This window comes from Myotis daubentonii, chromosome 3, assembly GCF_963259705.1.
Source record: "Myotis daubentonii chromosome 3, mMyoDau2.1, whole genome shotgun sequence".
In the NCBI taxonomy this organism is placed as follows: Eukaryota; Metazoa; Chordata; class Mammalia; order Chiroptera; family Vespertilionidae; genus Myotis; species Myotis daubentonii.
In genome coordinates this window covers 123,732,290-123,755,625 of record NC_081842.1, presented here as the reverse complement: position 1 = coordinate 123,755,625, position 23,336 = coordinate 123,732,290, and the positions used below count along the sequence as shown (strand labels likewise).

The window sequence follows — 23,336 nt, the reverse complement described above, 5'->3', positions numbered from 1 at the left end:
CAGTGAAAAGCTGGTCTTCAAGCTCATGAGCACATCCTGTGCATTGTGCAGTGTGGACCTGAGGGGCCACTGTCAGGATCCTTAACTGTGGCAACTGTAGGTGTTTAAGGAAGGAATAACAGCATAGCTGAATTAAAGGAGGCATAGAGACGCTAATATACCCTCTCTTAGCAGGAAGTAAACCAATTAGTTGTGCACTTTTTGGAGATTTAATCATCTGAGATGTATTGAGGCCCACTGCTGACTATGTAGAGCAAGGGAATTCATATTTAATACAGAGGTGAAAGGAATGGTTAATTAGGTATTAAACTTATTCCATACTGGAGTGCATTGACTTTATAGTAAATATCCATAAAACTACAAAAATTTAAAAAAGGGGGGCGACAGGAGAAATTAATTAATTCATAATAATTGACTTAATCAGGAATAGTCTAAAGAAGTTAAAAATATTTAAATTCCCTGAAAGTTGCCCAGTTCCTTATTTTGAAAATCTGGTCATTTCTAAAGTCTTGCTTCTGAACCCATCATGATTTTCTTAAAAAGAAAGGGGGAGGGAGGGAGCCCTACCCTTTCTAAAGAGATCTGAAAAGGCTCTGAAAGTCACTGTTCCCTAATAATATGGTTAACTGCAGCCAGGGCTCCTGTCATTAATGAGCTTACCTACTACTACAAGGAAAAGGCTGGGCCGGCCTGAGGGATCACAGTGTGGCCAAATGCTTCCAAGCAATTAAAGGCTGATTAAGTGTTTATCTTCTTTACAGGTGGGAAGGAAAGAATGAAAATGAAGTGGGCAGATGTAAAGAGACTGGCAAAGTTCATGTGACTGTGGACCTCAAATACTACAGACCAACTGAAGTGGTAAGGTTTCCTGGCCACCCTGTGTGTGGCCACACTTGGCTGCTGTCTGGGAAAATGCTCACTGGATGCCAAAGCCAACCTTCAAGCTCCCCATCAGGCTATCTGGTGTCTTTTAGTGGGCATGTTCCAAACCAGAGACCAGTGAATTGAATTTGAGATGTTGTTCTCATCACAGAATCCATTGCTTTAAAAAGGAAAGCAGGGGTAAAACACACCCAAGGAAATGGTGAGTCTACGGAAACAGAGACTCATATCAATGACAGCTGTCATTGTGTTAGTCCCCTGCTTTGGTGGCTAATCCCAGGTACCTACAGGATGTCAGATTTACAGGGCCCTCCATGGCCTGCAGGGTCTCAAGGTCTGGAAGGCTGCCTGCCTCCTCAGTGTACACAGGCACATGCACACACACACATACTCATGTGCACACACAAACGTAAGCCATAAGTGGTCTCCCTGAACATTAACACGCAGCTCAAGTACTGTCTTTCTTTGATTTGTTTTCTAGACAACATACTACACTGCTGATGTCTCTATTCCTTCCTTCTTATCTATAGTATATGCTATCCATAATTATATTATAACATCTATTACAAATTATTATATTCATTTGTTTACATGTTTTTCTCCCTTTACAAAGCTGCAAACTCAGGATAAGAACTTTTAAAAATATTTTCCACTGTAACAAAGTGGGTACTTAATAAATGTTGATTGATGGGTAGATGCATGGATAGATTTCTAAACATCAAGATTTCTGTGTTACGAAATGACCTGTAGATTATTAGATCATCCTCCTTTCCTAAATTTATAGAACCTTTTAGTGTGGTGTTGTCGCTTTAACACTTTAAAATGGTCCACCCTTCCATGGTGACCAAAACTCAACATGTTACATATACCTAAAGATAACAGAAATGGCATATCCAGAGAAAAATGTTCAGACATGAGGGTTTCCTAGTGACATACCCATTAACTTGAAAATGGAATCCTGTGAACCTGTTTTACCTGTGTTTTGAACCAAATTCCTGGGTGTTGGACAACCCCTCAGAGATTAGGAAAACCCCAGTGAAGAGAGACTGAAAGTGCCTATGTCATCAGTAACCACCCTTTAAAATGTCTTGTTTCAAACAAAAGAAAAAAGAAGTCTTGCACCCTGCACCCAGGAGGAAGTGAAAAGGAAAGATTAAGTAAGCAGTGCGCAAAGACAGGGCTGTAGAGTGGAAGCTTTGTCCTGGCATGGGCGTGGCAGGGCCTCTGGAACTAGGAACAAAGACTCCCTGTGCTGATGCGGGCGGGTATGCCTAGGAGAGGACAGAGGACTTGCTCTGTCTCTGGGGGAGGAAGGTCCTAGCACACCCTGCTGACAAAGCACTGAGGTCCCTGCGGAGCCCCTAGCCATACTGACGTTGTTTCCCTGTCCTAAGAGGTGCCACAAGGTGTCAGTTTTCTGGAACTTTGCACAGATAACATAAACAGGCAAAACTGTTTCTATGTTAACAGAATTTGTCACCTCAGAGTGGAAAATTTACTGAGCCAACAGAAAGCCCAATCCTTATAACAATTTTACATGGCTCTTTCTCTCTCTGACACCAAAATAGTTTCAGAAGCTCGGAAGTCATTAAGAATGGCCTGTCTGTCATTCTCACTTGGCAAGGCGTGGGATTGATAAGAACACATAACAAAAGAATTTGCTGAACAGGAAAAGGACTCTTGGACTAACAAGACAGTTCTTGAAGTCTGTCCTGTCAACCCCTCTTTCCTGTCCTGATGCTACATCCCTCCCCCTTTCTTTGTTCATTCAAATGTCATTATCATACCTGTTCTGCAACTCCATTCACACTAATGCTGTGTGAGCATAAGAGTGGTGTCTTATTTCCTGTGCCCCCTTTATTTGCTTGTTGATCTAGCTCCCATCCCAATGCTCTCATTTACTGCTTAAATTTTGATGTTAACCTGCATGTCATCTTTCTTAGCCTTTAAGCTGCATTAATTTTGTTCACTCCACTTCAACTAGGTATTCTATTGGGCAAGCTTCTCTTGTACGGGGAGACTAAACTTTTAACTTCATTCCTCAGAACAAGGAGTTTTCCCAAAACTGGGATCAATTCTACAGCCTTTTGTTGAATTGCCTTGGGGGTAATAGGACTCCTCCAGTGGAAAGGTGACCAGAACTGAGCACTGACTTGTAAATGAGCTCTCAATTACCTTAGGTGTGGGCCTTAATAGCCAACACATTTAGAGAGTCACTGGGCATGAGTCCTGAAAAGTGCCAAGCTCCTCTGAGGTGCAGCAGCACTTGGTGTAGTGCAGGATGGAGTTCTCCCACATCTGCACTGTGTCCTTCCCACTCAGTGTCGAAGTTCTTCTCACCAGTTCCAAGGCTCCATGCAGTCATCCTCAGATTCTGTAAAAGCGTGTTCTCCTGATAAGTTTAATCATGTGTATCCCAAGATCTTCAGCGCACAAGGAACTCCAAAGCCCAGGGTGTAAACTTGATCTCCTTACCATCCAACAGTTCCAAAATGACTGATAAGAAAAAAAAAAGAGAGAGAGAGAGAGAGAGAGAACATTTGAAAAGAAAAAAGAGAGGGACATATCAGGTCTCAGAACATCAGTAACCTAAAGCAAGACTAAAGGGACATAGTGCTTTAGGTTGTTTTTTGAATAAGATGCAGACTAGTCCTGGGAAAGGCTCTTTTCCTCCTGGAGGCCAGGAGAGTCTATAGCAGTGATGGCGAACCTTTTGAGCTCGGCGTGTCAGCATTTTGAAAAACCCTAACTTAACTCTGGTGCCATGTCACATATAGAAATTTTTTGATATTTGCAACCATAGTAAAACAAAGACTTATATTTTTTATATTTATTTTATATATTTAAATGCCATTTAACAAAGAAAAATCAACCAAAAAAATGAGTTCACGTGCCACCTCTGACACATATGTCATAGGTTCGCCATCACTGGTCTATAGAGCATGTTCACACAGCGCCAGGAACGTCTGTCCTCATCGGTACCTCTGCAGAAACTTCAATCCTGCTTACGTACCAATATGAAGTGAAGGCTTTTGTTCTGAGCTGAGGACTCTGGCATCCAATTAGAACTGAATAGAGTCATGTTTTTGCTTCTTATAAACCTCTGGGTTTCCTTTGAACATTTAGGAATATTGCTACTGTGGAGAGCTTAATCTTAAAAATTAGACTTTAAATTTCCCATTGCCCTGAATTCCAGTATTTGGTGATGGCATTATCCATGTTTAAGTTCTGCCCTCTTAAAACTCCTGTCTCTTATAGAGTTTTCTATATGTGCATACATTTACACCTAGATTCATTGCATTGTGCATTTATTTGTAGAGAAGTAGGGTTGTGGTTAGGTGTGGGCCCCAGGGCCAACTGCAGCAGTTCAGAAACTGTCAATCACTAGCTGTGTACCCTTAGGCAAGTCACTTCTCAGTGCTTCTGTGTCTTTAAAAATGGGTTTGATAATAGAACTTCTTCTAAAGAGTTGTTGAAAATTAACATACCAATATACAAAATGCTCATTAGAACAGTATCTGGCACACAGTAAAATACCCAATATTGATGTATTTTTTAATTTATTGATTTGAGAGAGAGAGGTAGAGAAAGAGAGAACATTGACTTGTTGTTCCACTCATCTATATATTCATTGGTTGATTCTTATATGTTCCCTGACCCGTGATTGAGCCTGTAACCTTTGGGTATTGGGGTGATGCTCTAACCACCTGAGCTACCCAGCCAGGTCTGATGCTGTTATTGTTATTCATTTATTCATTATTTACCAAATACTGTGTTAGACCCTGGGAATATGGTATAAATAAGACAGACACATCCCCTGTTCTTGTGGAGACTGTAGATTAGAGGTCTCTATCAGTTACTTAAACCTAGTACCTTTTGAAAAGTAGTATGGCATCATTGGTGAATTATATAGATTAACCAATAAAAGCTAGGTAACAAGGTATAATCAAAGCTACTAGAAAATGTTAATAGGTACTTTGATTTATTTTATTCTTGTTTTATCTTGATTTCTGTCCTTTCTGATCTTTTTTCAGAAGATTAAGTAGATGTTCAGTGGTATGGGAGTAATGAAAATATAAAAACATTGATATTGACCTATTACTTACTTTAATCACAAAGGTATCTTCCTCTTGTTTGAGAATGTTTAACTTGGAGAATTTAAAAAGGCTGAGTTAGTGAAGTATTCAGCCTAATGTACCAAATTTGTAACCACATCAAATGCTCAATCCACTTTTTTAAAAAAATCTTTTTTTCCCTACAGAGCATTTTAGGAAATGGCATGGGGGACACAGTCACAGACTAAAAGTGAAATTGCGTATTTTTTCATAAAAAGTATCTTAACTGAAATTCTAGTAGATGATGCGAACTACATTTTTTCTTGCTATATTATTTGCCTTCCACATTAATTTTTCTTGTTGTTGTATTTCTAATGCCCTCAATTGTGATTGGTTTTATTTTATTTACTTAGATGCTTCATGTTTATTCCCTTCATAGATATTAGAAAAAAACATGAATTCAAATCTAGACTTGAGAAAACAATAACTTTAAGGGAGTTTAACAAGCTAGTTAGAGTAGCACCTTCCTTCAGTAAAAACTTGTGTCCTGTTTCTAATCAAATTACCATATGCTTGTCCATTTGTCCCCTCTGCATACTTTTCCTAATGTTTTTCTGTAAATGATGTTAAGTTCACTGGCCCATAGTTGCTTGCTTTGTCTCATAGCCCTGGTTAGAATAATGTCACATAACACTTTCCAGACCTCAGGAACCTGATCTGTCATCAGAGGACCTATATAAATACCAGTGAGAGCTTCCCTCAGTTCCATCTCTGTGTATTGGGGTCCTGAAACTGTCCCCTTTGACTCCCTGTTCTCACCACATTCTCACACTTACCCACATGTAGCAAGAAATTAGATCCTCTCTACTCCATCCCTTCATCTTCCCCAGCTCTGCAAGAAGCCAGCTGATCTCTCCTGTCCTGATTCTTCTGACCTCTAAGGCTCTAGTTCTACCCTCTACCCCCACTTGTCTTTGTTCTTTGTGTGACTGGTGGGAGCCTGTGTAAGAAGACACAGAGAGAGCAAATGAGGGGCGGGTCCTTCTTCCTGCATTCCTTGAGGTGGAAACAGAGAGGCTGGACTGCTCCTTCTGGGAGGTCCCTTCCAATTTTCACATCCCAGCATTTCTGCTTTTGTAACTGTCAGACACAGCATGTGCAGTGTTGTTGCTAAGGCCCCATCAGAGTGTTTCCTCTTTTTTTTTATTTTAACATATATTTTTATTGCTTTCAGAGAGAAAGGGAGAGGGAGAGAGAAATAGAAACATCAATGATGAGAGAAAATCATTGATCAGCTGCCTCCTGCACGCCCCTTCTGGGGATTGAACCTGCAACCCAGGCATGTGCCCTTGACCAGAATGGAACCTGGGACCCTTCAGTCCGCAGGCTGATGTTCTATCCCCTGAGCCAACCTGGCTAAGGTGAATGTTTCCTCTTTTATAAGTAATCTCCGAACTTCTTACTACTTGCATTTTATGAGTTGTGTGTTTTTTTCTATGAGTCGCTGTTTATAGATTTTGAGACTCCCTTTTAGGCTCCTCCTGGTAATCTTTATGTCCTTCCTTAATCACATTGGCCTTTCTTGCCCTTTCCTTCCTGGGACTTAACCAAGAGAGCTTTAAGTTTCACTCTCTTTGGTTTTCCATACTTCATAGGGTCCCGTACAAAACCCCCAGGCATGGATAGCATTCCTCATCAAGCCTGTGTTCTTTCCTCAGTGGCTGTCCCCTCAAGAGCATTTCATAGCTACTAAAATAGTGATTGTGTGCTGACTAACATGCCCCCCACTTCCTTCTAGTTTTCCTGGAAGGTTCTTATGATTAGATACAGATTAGAAGCATGTCTTTCAAGACTGAAAAATCTTTATGAGTATACATAACTACATGCAGTCTCTTATTTTAAAATACCTTTTGTATTGCTGGTGTCCTTAATATAGATGATTTCATTCCCTTTGCCAATGGGGAATTCCTACAAAATCTGTACCTTCTTTCTTTAAAAAAGCTGTGCAGATAATGACCAGCCTCATTTGTAATTGTACTGTCGGCCTCTTGACATCTGCAAAATAAATTCGAAAATCTCGGAAATTTGTTTCAGCCTGTATAGCTGCTTTCCTTAGGAATGTTAGTACTTGAGCTCAGCTTCTACATAAACTAGCTCTTATACCAGGCCCTGAACGAATAGAAGTGCTTATGGGAGACTGTCCATCACCAACGTGACCACCTGCCCACTCTTCATTTCTTCCAACCAATAGGATCTTTGTGCTGGAATTTTAGAAATCCCTATTTCCGCTTGTTTTTTAAACAACTCAGCGATGCTTTTCTGTTCTATCAAGTCATATTTACCTTCTAAAATAATTATAATTTAAAAATATGCAAGGAGATTTCATAAATAATACTATCCATGGTGTTCTTCCTCCACCCTATTCCAATAAAGTTAACTATTCCTGTCCAAGATTGATTTTTTTCCTCCTAGCACATTATTCACTTGTGGACACCAAATATTCGGAGTCTACTAAAATGTAATTTGTGTATACCAGCTTTGGGCTCCTATCTGTCAAGGCTTCCTCTTGGACAGTGGGGTGAGAAAAACAATGACAGACGTCGGGACATCATAGAGATGGCAACCACAGGATTGGGGATCCAATTGGATGCTCATATGTGAAAGACAGGCAGAAATGGAAAGTGACCGCTGGAGTAGAGGCTGAAGAGTGAAGGGTGGTGGGCCAACAGTGATGGCATGACCCACAGGAGAGATGGAGGAAGAGGACATAGTTTGCAGGGGAAGGCATTAAGGTCTGTTAAACTCATGTGCCTCAGGGATAGCCATGTAGGAACGTCAAGCAGGAGTAGGGGCTAGAGGCCTGGCGTAGAAGGGTGTGCAGGTGCTGAGAGTTGAAGCACTGAGATGGGGACCCTGAAAGAGAATGTTTGGGGAGGAGCAAAGAGGAGAGAAGATCAAGAAGCCTAGTCACAAAGCTGGGCAAGTTTGAATTCCAGGAGGTTGGTTTCAGAAACACGTTTTGAAAAAGTGGGTTAAGAATTCAGAGTTCACAAATTAAGGATTTGTATTCCAGGGTCTAGGGCCAGACTAAAGTATCTCTTACCCTAGGATAATTATTCCCTGCCTTCAAGATTTAAAGGGGGAATACCAAAGAGTTTATATTAACTGACAGATGAATACTTCATTTCAATCCAGGCAAGACTGAATTTCAGAGGTAAGCAGAGGCCTGATTCCAAACTGATGTGTCCTAGAAGTCAGGGTACAAAGTATTTTAGGGTTCCTAAAGATCAAATGGCTTATGTAAATACAAGGTACTCTGCCCTGCATCTTATCATTTTTATTACTGTCATCATCATTAATTACTATCATCATCATTACACCTCTGTGGAATCATTGGTTATCAAGAGGCATCTGAAAGGATACTTGAGCTCATCCACTCTTGAGGTCTTCTTTTATTTAAATACTTTTTTTTTTAAGAGAGAGAGAGAGGAAGGGAGAGGAATAAAGAGATAGAAACATTATCAATGAGAGAGAAATGTCATCAATTGGTTGCCTCTTGCATGCCCCCTGCAGGGGATAGAGCCCACAACCCGGGCATGTGCCCTTACCTGGAATTGAACCAGCAACTTCTTGGTTCATGGGTTGATGCTCAATCACTGAACCACATCAGCTGGGCTTCAATACTTCCTTTGCTTTGTATTTATATAACTTCATGCACACATGGCTATTCTTCTTGACCTGATGATAGAAATGATGATCATGGTGGAAGATGGGGGGTTGAACTGGTGGCCTTCTGTTTTGATTCAGCCTGCACTGTATGTCCCTAGTGGCTGTAGCAGGCCCTGACATCGAGCAAGTTCTATGGCTGCCCAGTGCCTAAGTATCCATAACAGGCCAGAGAGCAGCCATGTCCATGTTTACTGCCAACCAAACCCTTCACTACTGCCTCAGAAACCTCAATGAAAAACCTACCTTTGTTCTTACTCCTGGAGCCTGGATGGCACTTATACCATCTAAAACCTGTGTTGGTCTCCTAGTGCTGCTATAACAAATTATCATAAATGTAGCAGCATAACACTGCACAGATACATTATCTTACAATTCCAGGGGTCAGAAGTCTGAATCAGGTTTCACAGATAGACTGAAGGGATGGCGGAGCTGTGTGCCTTGGGAGGCTGGAGCGTTCTTGGAGCGCAGGGTATATTCTGTTGGCAGGGAACACTGGATTAACCACTTTGAACTGTTGCCGGTTCAGTGTTTTCTCTTGTTTGGAAAGCACATTATTAATCACTTGGAGGAGAAATAAGAAATGGAGGACTCTAGTTAATTGTCAGTTTAACGTTTCATAATATACACACTCAAAAAAAAATACCATTAACATGCACTTGGGCAGCTATAAATGAGAACACACCATTCTTAAGTCTGAGGGAACACCAGGCAAAGAGACAAGAAAGGCGTCCTAAAGAAAGGGAGATTTAGAGTAGGGTTTTAGAAAGATTTGTGGTTTGAGAGAGAGCATTCCAGGTCAGGGCAGGAGGTGTCCTGGGAATGAACCTTCATGCAGGGACCCTGTCCTGTGGAGAGAGCGAGCTCAGCATGGGAGTAATGAGAAGCAAGGCTCCTCACCACAGATGTTCCTGCCAGCCCATCCCTTCGCCCCGAGATAGCAGTCCTCAGGCCCCACCTCCACACCCCCAGCCTGTCTGCAGCCAGCCAGCTGCTCCTCCTCCTTCATTTTCATCTTCTTTTTCTTCCTTTGTTTTTACCTTCTCTTTCCTTGCTGTCTGAAGTCTTAAAACCCAGCCACATGTTATCCTTATGCTCCATAGCCCCTGTTCTTTCTAAGACTACCGATCTGTCTTGTGGTACATGCCGTTAACCTCTGACTGGTTCAAATTCTGGAAATGTCCTCTCACCTATTCTATTAAGTTAAAGTATCGTGTTTGATTTGAATTCTTAAACAGTTCACAGTTGTTTTAGAGATTAAAAGGTAAAATTGAGACTAGGGAAGAGCTTACTTTCATAAGAGAGATTTGTTTATTTCATAAACATGGGTTCTTAACAGTCATTTCAAGATCAATCTAAATGTGTGTTTTTAAAACATATTCTTCTCTTCTCAGTGGCACCTTTTCTTCTCAAACTCTTCCAAAAAATTGAAGAAGGGACAGTACTTCCTAACACATTTTATGAGGCCAACATAGCCCTGATACCAAAACATGGCAAGGACAGCATAAAAAAAGAAAACTACAGACCAATATCTCTTATAAATACAGATGCAAAAATCTTAAACAAAATACTATCAAATACAAAAATATATATTTTTTAATAAATCTTTATTGTTCAGATAATTACAGTTATTCCTCTTTTTTCCCCCCACAGCTCCCCTCTACCTGGTTCCCACCCCACCCCATGCCTTTACCCCCGCCACTGTCCTCATCCATAGGTGTACGATTTTTGTCCAGTCTCTTCCTGCACCCCCCCACCCATTTCCCCCCAAGAATTGTCAGTCCACTCCCTTTGCATGCCTCTGGTTCTATTATATTCACCAGTTTACTCTGTTCATTTTATTCACTTGATTTTTAGATTCACTTGTTGATAGATATGTATTTGCTGTTCATAATTTTTATCTTTACCTTTTTCTTCTTCCTCTTCTTAAAGAATACCTTTCAGCATTTCATATAATGCTGGTTTGGTGGTGATGAACTCCTTTAGCTTTTTCTTATCTGTGAAGCTCTTTATCTGACCTTCAATTCTGAATGATAGCTTTGCTGGGTAAAGTAATCTTGGTTGTAGGATCTTGCCATTCATCGCTTTGAATATTTCTTGCCACTCCCTTCTGGCCTGCATAGTTTCTGTTAAGAAATCAGCTGACAGTCGTATGGGTACTCCCTTGTAGGTAACTCACTTTTTTTCTCTTGCTGCTTTTAAGATTCTCTCTTTGTCTTTTGCCCTTGGCATTTTAATTATGATGTGTCTTGGTGTGGTCCGCTTTGGATTCCTCTTATTTGGTGTTCTCTTCGCTTCCTGGACTTGTAAGTCTATTTCTTTCATCAGGTAGGGGAAGTTTTCGGTCATTATTTCTTCTAATAGGCTTTCAATATCTTGCTCTCTCTCTTTTTCTGGTACCCCCATAATTCAGATGTTGGTACGTTTGAAATTGTCCCAGAGGCTCCTTAGACTATCTTCATATTTTTGGATTCTTTTTTCTTTTTGCTTTTCCGGATGCGTGTTTTTTGCTTCTTCGTATTTCAAATCTTTGACTTGATTCTTGGAATCCTCTAGTCTTCTGTTGGATCTCTGTATATTATTCTTTATTTCAGTCAGTGTATGCTTAATTTCTGACTGGTCCTTTTCCATTTTTTTTTTTTTTTTGGCATTCTCATTAAGATCCTTGAAGGTCTCACTAAGTTCCTCGGAGGTTTATAGAAGATTCTTGAGTAACCTTATACTGTGGTTTTGAACTCCAAATCCAGTAATCTGCTTTCCTCCATTTCTTCCACTTGTGACATGTTTCTTTGTCTCTGCATCTTGGCCGCTTCCCTGTGTTGACAGAGTGGCTTTGTGTGGTAGGTGTCCCAGTGGGCCCAGTGGCTCCGCCTCCCCAATCACCTGAGGTGGACACTCTTGGTGCACCCCTCCGTGGGCTGTCTGCACAGTCCTGTTGTAGTTAAGCCTTAAATGCTGTTGGTACCCCTGGGAGGAAATGACCTCCAGGCCAATTGGCTGTGAGGACCTGCTGTGTCTATAGTGGAAGAACTACTGTGCTGGAGACACCCTTATGGGGCAGGATTTGCTTCAGTGGGGCTTTGGTGCTCACTGAGTCTGCCTCTTTAGCGTGTCACTTATGAATGTGAGGAGTTGAAATCTGGTTTCTGACCACTGGGTACACTGGCTTCTGGATCTCCAAGGAGGCGCAAATTCAACCACTGTGAGTCCACCCAGCAGGAACTACCGTGAGATCTGCAGATTTCTCCTTTTTGTTTGGGGTTTGGAAATTTTGGAGCTCTCTGACCCAGCTGCAGTTTGTTAGGTTAGGCTACAAAAGGGCAAGTGATTCATTTGCGCTGCTGCGCACAGCTTGGGTGGGGCGGGATCTCAGAGAATCACTGGGGCGGAGCAAACAGTGATGGCTGTCGTCAGCCATCTCCGTGACTCCGCGCATCTCCATGTTTCAGTGTCTCTGCGTCCCCGAGTCCCGCGCCCCCACAGTAATGATCCCTACGAGCAGTTCTGCAAGAAAGCCACCCTCCCTTTCCAACCTGATGCCAGACAGTCTAGTTTCTCCCCGTAGGAGTCTGGGTCCCTAGAGACTCGCTGGAAAGGAGGTCAGTGAATTCAGGAGCTTGTATCTCCCTTCCCGTGCACCCAGGAGCAGCCTGGTTCACACGCCTCTGTACCTCTGCTCTTGGAGCCTCCGCACCTCCTACCCAGCCTCAGTGCACTTTTTTTTTTTCCTTCTAGTTATAGAATTTCCACTCAGCCAGCTTTCCCGTGGTTCTGGATGATCACCGTTTTGTCTTTTCATTGTAGTTTTAATGTGGTTGTGGGGAGCGGCACGTACAGGTATATACCCTATGCTGCCATCTTGGTTGTTCTCTCTACAAAAATATATTTTAAAAAATACATCAGCGCTAGCTGGTTTGGCTCAATGAATAGAGTGCCAGCCTGCAGACTGAAGTGTCCCAGGTTCTATTCCAGTCAAGGGCACATTCCTGGGTTGCAGGCTCGATCCCCAGCAGGGGGCATGCAGGAGGCAGCGATCAATGATTCTCTCTCATCATTGGTGTTTCTCTCTCTCTCTCTCTCTCTCTCTCTCTCTCAAATCACTAAAAAATAAAAATAAAAAATATACATCACAATCAAATGGGGTTCATTCCAGGGACACAAGGATGCTTCAGCATACACAAATCCATCAATGTAATACACCACATTAACAAAACAAAGAATAAAAATCATATGATCTAGCCGAAACCGGTCTGGCTCAGTGGATAGAGCATCGGCCTGCAGACTGAAGGGTCCTGGGTTCGATTCCGGTCAAGGGCATGTACCTTGGTTGCGGGCACATCCCCAGTGGGGAGTGTGCAGGAGGCAGCTGGTCGATGTTTCTTTCTCATCGATGTTTCTAACTCTCTATCTCTTACCTTTCCTCTCTGTAAAAACTCAATAAAATATATTTTTAAAAAATCATATGATCTAAAAATAAATGCAGAAAAAGCATTTGATAAGATACAACATCCATTTATGATTAAAAACTCACTAAAATGGGTATAGAAAAAAATTACCTCTACATAATAAAGGCTATATATGACAATCTCCTAGCTAATATACTCAATGGTGAAAAACTGAAAGCTTTTCCTCTAAGATCAGGAACAAGACAATGATGTCCACTACCACCACTCTTATTCAACATTGTGCTGGGAGCCCTAGCTAGAGCAAACCGGCAAGAGAAAGAAAAAAAAGGCATCCAAATTGGGAATGATGAAGTAAAAGTGTCAGTTTTTGCAGGTAACATGACTCTTTATACAGAAAACCCTGAAGACTCCACCAAAAAACTATTAGAAACAATAAACAAATACAGTAAAATTTCAAGATATGATGTCAATGTACAAAAATCTTACAATGTACAAAAACCTGCATTCCTATATACTAACAACGAAATTTCAGAAAAAGAAATTTAAAAAAACACACAATTTCTTTTGTAATTGAAACCAAAAGAATAAAATACCTATGAATAAACAAGTTATAACAGCTCCAACAAGGGGTTAATATCCAAAATATATAAAGACCTATATACTGAAAACTACAAAGCATTATTAAAATAGATTAAAAAAGACACAATGAAATGAGAAGATATTACTTGTTCATGGATTGGAAGAATCAACATAGTTAAAATGTCCATATTACCCAAAGCAATATACAGATTTAATGCAATCCCCATCAAAATCCCAATGACATTTTAAAAAGAAATAGAACAAAAAAATTGTCAGCCATGGTCAGCCTGGCTCAGTTGATTGGGCATCATCCTGAGCACCAAAAGGTTATGTGTTCCATTCCCAGTCAGGGCATATGTCCAAGTTGTGGGCTTGATCCCCGATAGGAGGTGTGCAGGAGGCAGCCAATCATTGTTTCACTCTCACATTAATGTTCCTCTCTCTCTCCCTCTCCCTTTCTCTCTCTCTAAAAATCAATAAAATAAAATAAAATATTTTTTAAATCATTAGATTTATATGGAAACACAAAAGACCCTGACTAGCTAAAGTAATCCCCAGAAAAATGAACAAAGTTGCAGGTTTCACACTACCTGACTTTAGAATATACTACTGAGCTACGATAATCAAAACACCATGGTATTGGCAGAAAAAAAGACACATTGACTACTGGAACAGAATTGAGAGTCCAGAAATAAAACCACACATATATAGGCAAATAATTTTTGACAATGGAGTAAAAAATATACAATGAAGAAAAGAAAGCCTCTTCAATAAATGGTGCTGGGAAAATTGGAAAGCCACATGGCAAAAGAATAAAATCAGACTTCAGTCTGTCCCCATGTACCAAAAATTAATTCAAAATGGATCAAAGACCTAAATAGAAGATCTGAAACAACAAATTATATAGAAGAAAACATAGGTACTAAACTTATGGACCTTGGTCATAGAGACCATTTTATGAATTTGACCCCAAAGGCAAGGGAAGTAAAGACAAAAGTAAATGAATGGGACTATATCAAATTAAAATGCTTCTGCACAGCAAAAGAAACTGCCAACTAAACGAAAAGGCAACCAACCAAATGGGAGAAGGTATTTGCAAACAACAGCTCCAATAGGGGTTAATATCCAAAATATATAACTCATACAGTCTTTGTCCTGCGGAGTTGAGTGGGCAGAGCCAAGGCCACTTTGTAGTGGTTTGGAGTTTTAGTTCCACCTTATCTGCGAGGGCAGGAGCAGGTCCCAGACTGACCCTTGGGTGTGTGAAGCTTGTCTTCAATGGCTATGGGGGTACAGCGGCCTGACTTCTAAGATCAGGCCTGTATCTCCCAGGAGGCCCCAGAGCCAGTGCATTTCATGGCCAGCTTCACACCACCTCAAAACATCACCCAACCACCTCCACAGTGACACACTCAAGGGGCAGTTTTAGTGGGTACCATAGGCCTACTGAAGTAAGTCCAGCTCTGTGAGGAGGGCCCCCTGCACAGCTGATCAGTAGCAGTCAGTGATGGCAGACAGTCCTTGCATCAGATTGGGCGGGGGGGCGGGGGGAGGGCGGGGGGGGGGTGGTAAATCCCTGCCATTGATGTGCTAATAGCAGTCAAGGCTCAACTACAACAGGAGGGTCTACACAGGCCACAGGAGGAGTGGTTGCACAACTGGAGTGCCAGGTTGAGTGATCAGAGAGGCTGTGCAACTAGACCCTATAGGACACCTACTACAACTGGCCACTCTGTCAAGTCTGGGAGACACAGCAGCTCTACCTAATACATATAAACAAACACAAGAAAGCAGCCAAAATGCAGAGACAAAGAAACATGTCACAAATGAAAGAACAGAAGAAATCTCAAGAAGAAGAAAAAAAAGTACTAAATGAAATGGAATGAAGAAAATTACTAGATACAGAGTTCAAAACAATAGTTATAAGGATGCTCAAGGAACTTAATGAGAACTACAAGGGACTTAGTGAGAATTTCAAGAATCTTAATGAGAACACCAAAGACATGAAAAAGGACCAGTTAGAAATGAAGTATACACTAACTGAAATGAAGAGTAATTTACAGGGAACCAACAGAGTAGGTAAGGCCAAGAATCAAATCAGCAATTGGGAATATAAGGAAGTGAAAAACATCCAATCAGAACAGAAAAAAGAAGAAAGAATTTTTAAAAATGAGAATAGTCTAAGGAGCCTCTGGGACAATGTCAAGCATACCAACATTTGCATCATGGGAGTGCCAGAAGGAGAAGAGAGAGAGCAAGATATTGAAAACCTATTTGAAAAAGCAATGACAGAAAACTTTCCTAACTTGGTGAAGGGCACAGACATATAAGACCAGGAAGCAAGACGAGGCCCAAGTAAAGAGGCCCATACCAAGACACAGTAAAATTCAAAAGGTTAAAGACAAACAGATAATCTTAAAAGCATCAAGAGAAAATCATTTAGTTACCTACAAGGGAGCTCCCATAAGACTGGGAAGCTCCCTTGATTTCTTGAAGGAAGTGGCAATAAATATCCAAAGTGATGAAAAGCAGAGACCTACAACCAAGGGTTTCTCTACAGAGCAAAGCTATCATTTAGAATGGAAGGACATAAAGAACTTCCCAGACAAAGGAAAGCTAAAGGAGTTCACCACCAAACAAGTATCATATGAAATGTTAAAGAGTCTTTAATAAAAAATTATGAACAATAAAATGGAATAAATACATATCTGTCAACAAATGGATCTTTAAAAACAAAGAAGCAGAGCAGAAATACTGGTACACTCATAGATGGAGAGGACATTTTCATAATTGCCAGATGTGAAGGGAGTTGGGGGGGTCCGTGGAAAAGGTGAAGGGATTAAGAAGTACAAATTGGTTGTTACAGAATAGTCATGGGGATGTAAAGTAAAGTATAAGGAATATAGTCAATATATTGTAATAACTATGGTGTCAGATGGGTACTGACTAGATTTATCAGGATGATCTGTTAGTAATCTGTATAATGTCTAATCACTGGAGTGTACACCTGAAACTAATGTAATATTTTATGGCAACTGTAATTGAAAATTGATTTAAATAAAAAAATTTTAAAAATGTTAAGTCAAAAAAAAAAAAGAACTCATATAACTCAACACCAAACAAATAATCCAATTTAAAAATGGCCAGTATGGATCAGTGGTTGAGTGTCAACCTATGAACCAGGAGGTCATGGTTTGATTCCCAGTCAGGGCACATGCCCAGGTTTGGGGTTCGATCCCCAGTATGGGGCATGCAGGAGGCGGCCATCAATGATTCTCTCTTATCACTGATGTTTCTATCTCTCTCTGCCTCTCCATTCCTCTGAAATAAAAAATAAATTTTAAAAAGGGAAAAAATGGGCAGAGAATCTGAATAGACATTTCTCCCAAGAAGACATACAAATGGCCAACAGTTATATAAAAAGATGCTCAACTTCACTAGCAATTAGGGAAATGTAAATCAAAACTACAATAAGCTCTAGCCAGTTTTGCTCAGTGGTTGGAGTGTTGGCCCTCAGACTGAAGGGCTCGGGTTCGATTCTGGTCAAGGGGATGTATCTTGGTTGCAGGCTCTATCCCCAGCCCCCAGCAGGGTGCCTGCTGGAGACAACTAATCAATGTGTCTCTCTCACATCAATATTTCTCTCTCTGTGTCTCTCCCCTTCCCTTCTACTCTCTCTAAAAATAAATGGAAAAAATATCCTCGGGTGAGAATTGACAAACAAACAAAAAAACACACACATACACACAAAAAAAACTACAATGAGATACCACCTCACACCTGTTAGAATGGCTATTGTCAACAAGACAAGTAGTAACATGTTGGAGAGGTTTGCAGAAAAAGGAACCCTCATTTACTGCTGGTGGAAATGTAAACTCATACAGCCACTATGGAAAATAATATGGTGGTTCCTCAAAAAATAGAGTTACCGTATGACCCAGCAATCCCTTTTCTAGGCATCTACCCAAAAAATTTGAAAACATTTATTCACAAAGATATATGCACCCCTATGTTCATTATAGCATTATTCACAGTGGCCAAGACATGGAAACAACCAAAGTATCCTTGGATGGAGGATTAGATAAAGAAGATGTGCTACATATTAAAAATGGAATACTACTCAGCCATAAGAAAAGATGAAATACTGCCATTTGTGACAACATGGATAGACCTTGAGAATATTATGCTAAGGGAAATAACTCAGACGGAAAAAGCCAAGAAACATATGACTTCACTCATATGTAGGATATAAAACTGAAACTCATAGGCATAGACAACAGTGTGGTGGTTACCAGAGGGAATGGGGGTAATAGTAAGGGAAATAATAAGGGTATATATAGAGGGAATAGTAAGGGTATATATAGAGGGAATAGTAAGGGTAAATGGGGCCAAATATATGGTGACAGAGGATGATTTGACTTTGAGTGGTGAGCACACATGCAATATACAGATAATGTATCAGAGAAATACACACTTGAAACATACTGAGAATGAAATGAATGCTGTGCAGTAGTGCTGTTATAAAGACACTGCCTTTTAAGTCCTGTTTTTTTCCTCTATTATTTTTGGAAAATAGATTAGCAGAGAAAATGTCCCTAATGAGATAATCTAAAACCACTTGCTGAACTTTTGGGAATATGTCAAATTTTCTCTAAGGTAAGTTAAGAGGCTGTTGAAAAGCAATATCTATTTGTGAATTAGTTTTATTTTTGGAAGATTAGAGAGTGCCAAATTCCCTTATTGAAATTCTAAAATTTAAAAGAAGGGATAGTGACAATTTGGATATATCCTACTGGCTTGCAGTATAAATTTAAAAGGTATAAGTCTCAACACTTTTCCTCCCAGTGCTGTTATAAATCTTCTAAAAAGCTCTGAAGCTCTCCATGTTTCCACTGTAACATAACAATGAATATTTTCCCACTAACCTCAATAGGCATATTGAAAAAACACACAAATGAATTGTGAGTCTAAAGGCCCTATACAAATGTCAGCCCATTGGTGAACCTTCTCCTATTTCCTCAGGCAGTTAGCACTCAGACCTCTTGAAGTACTGGCCCCATGTACTGTGATGTGCTGTCCCCACCTGGGACCCTGAAAGCAGGAATGGCATCTGCTGGCCTTGGATGGTACCTGGTACACAGTAGAGGATAAGTTAATGAACACGTGTATGTCATATCAAAGAACCATCCTCATGCTTTCCAACCATTTCCAGTGTGAAGAGAATTAAACCCATGTAATACACTTTAAATCCTAATAGCAAGAAAGGTATAAAATATTTTTCTCTTTTTTTTTTCTAGTTGAGATTCTATGGCAAGATGAGTGTTGAGTTTACATTTCACATCTATGCATTCAACCTTTAAACAAAATTCATATCCCATTTCTATCCCTTTTTCTGTGTATTCCCTTTTTATAAGTTCTTTTCTGCCCCTTCTTATCTTCTCCTGTTTTTGCTGATCTTCCCTTCTTTTTGTTCATCTTTTCTAAAATTATCTTTTTCATGAGTTTTGGTTGCCCTCCCCCACTCCCCACCCTGCAACTTCCTCTTTACTGTATCCCAAGCATTTTAAATGAGCTAACATACCGGAGCTGTTTCTTGGTGCCTCTTTGGGAAGCACTGGTAATGGAGATGTTACAGTCTGACTCTAGGGCCAGATGCCCGTGGGCATCCACTGGTGTGTTGTGGGTACACTGTTGTATACCCCCATAGGAGACCCTCACATCAGATGTCTTGAAAGCACAGCACAGTAACAGCATGCATGCAGAATGCATCCCAGGCTGCTTTGTCTGAGGAAGTACACCTGCCAAATGGGGATATTTTTAACTTTGAGCTGCTAACAAGACATGCTCTCGTCAGGAGCTACCATCTTTCTTTTACCTCCTCTGAGACTGTATATGTGAAGTGTCGCACAGCAAAGAGACACTTCATTGTTGCTTCAACATTGCCCATCTCACATGTTCCTCTGCTGTTCCACCTCCAAAACTTAGCGAATGACAAGGTGAGAAGTATAGACCAGTGAGTCACTACAGTGAGCCAAAGTCTGTCAGAAATTAATGGCATGTTCTCTATCCCTCTCTTCACTGGAATCTTCAGCATTTTTTTTCTGTTAAGTATGGACTAAAATTCTAATATATGATTGTATGAGATAAGTGACTGTCATTTAGAACAGTTTTGTTTAAATTTCTAAAGTTTGTGTGGGTTACAGAGAAGATTTTCCTAGTAGGGCTTGCAGTGTCGTCCTCTTTGTGAACTTGTTTTGGTGAAAAATTCAGTCCACTGCCCTGGAGTAGGCTCTGGGTATGCTTTCTAAAACAGGCATCTAAAATAGTCTTCTTTACCGTCACAGTTCTCAGATGAAGAGAAGCGGCCTGGTTGAGTATGGCTCTCTTGCTAAAACATCTAGTAAGTAAATGAAGAACTCTAAGCGGGTCCATGGGTCAGATGAATAGGAAAGGAAAAGAGAAGGAATGTGGATCAAAACAGTTCCTTCCAAGTCCTAGTGCTGCGAGCTGCCAAACTGAGATGATGAGAAGCCGTTTTCACACAATTGGCACATCTGTCAAGCACAGTGTATGTGTTAGGGTGGGGGCGGGAAAGCCTGCTGATGGGAAATATTCTCTCTATGAATCAGCACCTCCCACTTACCCTAGAGGTAGATGGCTGTTAACAGGTGCATTGTCTCCTGTTCAGCTGATGAGGGAGGTCAGTGGGCAGCAGCAGTCAAAGGAAGGAGACACTGAATAAATAGTGGCGAACACCTGATCCCGGGTGGGTGGTGGGAGGGGCCAAATCATGCACCCAGTGCTGAGCAACCACCAACTGATCCCAGAAAGGAAGTGCAAAGATAACCCAACACACACTGGGATCCATCCACAAAGCCAGGGCATTCCAAACACAGCGTTAGCCATGCCACGGGAATGGTTTTCATCGAGGCTTTCTTTACCATGTTCATGAGAAGGCCAGCACTTAGGCTCCTGTCTTCTGGGTTTGTCTGACAAATATAAAACAGTCCATGGCTTGCCCCATTGGAGCACACACAGCGGTCATGTTTCTTCTGATGTTCCAGTCTAACATGGATGACTGGTCCATGAAGTCTTGTGTTCACAGGTTATGGTAATTGCTCTCTGGCTTTCTCCAGGGAAACAACTTGGTATATCTGCTTCACTATCCCCATCGTCCCTGTGTGTTCGTCAACCCTTTAATTCCACTGCCCTCTCCTAAGCCCTCCCCCAGCTAACTAACCTTGTATTGATTGTTCTACCAGCCTCTACTAAAATCCAAACTAAACAACTCACTGCTCACTAGAAGGGCTCTGCTTTTCTTTTCTGCATTTTTCTTGATGTTACTCTTTTTAAAAATAACTCAACCTCTTTTCTTTTTTCTTTCCTCCATCTTTATAATTTTGCCAGGCAGCTGAACTTCATTTCTGGCACAGAAATGAATTATGCTTTGTGGTCTGCATGAAGACTTAAAGGAAAGCATGTATTTGTTTTGAAACATTGAGTGGATGACAAGTCCTATTTCTTCTGCATCTTCTGTCTGTGACATTCTGTACCCTGGCTTTCACTGTGGGTAGTAGATTAGGGGTGGGTATTGGCAGTTACGGTTGTTTATGTAAACCATTGGTGATGATATTAGTGCCTTCATCCAAAATAAACCGCAAGGAAGAACATTTCGGCCAGTAATTGGGAGTTAAGATAGATTGCAGCATCAGAAAGTTGTGTGCTTAGACATTTAAATCTTCATCTTCACACATCACCTCAGTTCCTTGTCTTCTAAAAGGAGAATGATTGTGCCAAACTTCACCCGAGCACTAGGAGGTTGAATCATTGTCTGTGAAACACGGAGATCTATGATCAAAGATACCATATTAGTATAAATTGATGTGATTGTTATCAAGGAAAACTCCTTAAACAAGGAGTTGGGATTAATCTGAATTAATCAACATCCTCCATGCTGTGATGCCCCAAATCTCTGAACTCTTCGGGCTTCCTATTAGTCCTCGAGTCTGTTTCTCAATGCTGGGGAGGATTAAGGAGTAGGTCATGATCATGGAATTACAAACAGAAGTGAGTCGGTATTAGCAAACACTCAGGTGAGGGGTTGCACCAGGTTTGCAAGGCATATTCTGTGGGTGACTGTCCAGCAGAGCCATCCAGCAGACACCTGCTGGTTAACATGTCATGTCAGCCTAATGATTACAGTGGCATTTATGAAGACATATTAACAGGCCCTTTCCCCCACTCATCCCATATGGCTAACAGAGCCTTTGGTCCATACTGCCCGGAACCTGACTGGAAAGATGACTTTCCTTCCCAAAGATTCTCAAGTCACTTAAGGGGTGGGGGACATAAGTGTCCACGAGTCTCATAGGTGAATGCAGACTGATAGCACAGAGGTAAGCAAAGTGGGTCAAAACATTGTACTTCTATTTAACGTGTTAACATGGTAGAGGAACCCTCACAACTGCAGGCTGTGTGTGCAGCGGGTGCAGTGCAAACTGTGGCAAATGGGTTTCCCCACTTATTCCCACTTGCTGCACTTCCCTTGTGATTGGAAAGGCCAGCGCTGGTGTGGATGCACCAGTTCCTGTTCTTAGAGCAGTGGCCAGAGGCCCACTTCTACCCAGGCAGTGAGCAGAATTACAGACATATTGAATGACAGTGGCCACCCCAGCTCTGGTTCTCAAGCCTGGTGCAACTAAAATAAGGAAACTAAAATAGACATTTTTCCAGGGCTTATTCTCAAACCAGCTGAGCCACCATGTGCTCTGGGAGTTAGGAATCTTTATGGGCCCACAGAGGCAGCCAGCCTCGAACCAGGCAGGGTCCACAGGTGGAAAAGTCACACCCTTGGTCTGCAGCACGGGGTCACAGATAGCTAAGTTGGCCCTGACATTTTTGGTTTCATTAACCTCTTCAAGAATCAGATGAAAGCTGATTTTTTCCCAAGGGGGGAAATGCTGAGAACCCAGCATTTCTTATATAATTACAGGGAGTCATCATTCCTCCCCAGTCATCGATGCTGAGAAAACCAAAATTGAAGTGGGAAGTCTAGCCCCGTTCTTCTCTGGTCCCAAGTTCCGGCTGCGCTGAGAATCTTTGTAGAGGCTGTTTTATTTTCTAAAAGCTCATGTTGAGTGCTTAACATTTTATTTGTATCCTCTGATGATGTGTGTGCTCAGCCTGTCACAGGTCTGTAGTTGAGCTCTTCACAAACTCACCCGGGCACGTTGGGAAAGCACGACTCCTTCCCCGGCACAACAGAACAAGACGGTCTTTGTCCCCTGGAAGGTAGATGTTCTTAGGACCTGAACTTGGCAGCTTCAGAAGACAGCTTACTCATTAAAGCTAAATTAATGGTAGAAATTTAGAAATCAAGAGTCTGTGTGCAGACAGCCTTAGTTTCCCCAGCCCCATGTTCCAGGAGCTCCAGCTCAAAGTGAGCCACATCCCAGGAGAACTTCCAGGGCTTACTTCCATGTGTCTATGCAGACGTGTGTTTTGTGTACTATGTGGTGAGGCCTCATCTGCCCTGCACTGCCCTCCATGGTTCTCTGAAACTATAGGCTGGCGCTCTGTGCGGTCTGATCCAGTGGCCTGTTTATCCTGTGGCAGGCACAGAGCCTGTGGCCACTGAGTGCTGATGACTGAGTGAATGCTGCAGATATGATTGATTTCCAGTTTGATT

General features: G+C 41.4%; 1 protein-coding gene across 1 annotated transcript in view; it reads left to right on the top strand.

Moving 5' to 3' along the window:
- Positions 1–23,336, top strand: part of GMDS (GDP-mannose 4,6-dehydratase) — a 721,370-nt gene that overhangs the window by 626,436 nt on the left and 71,598 nt on the right. The window contains exon 9 of the mRNA XM_059688410.1: positions 762–858. Coding sequence (XP_059544393.1) covers positions 762–858 — 97 coding nt within the window. The remainder of the gene's footprint in view (positions 1–761; positions 859–23,336) is intronic.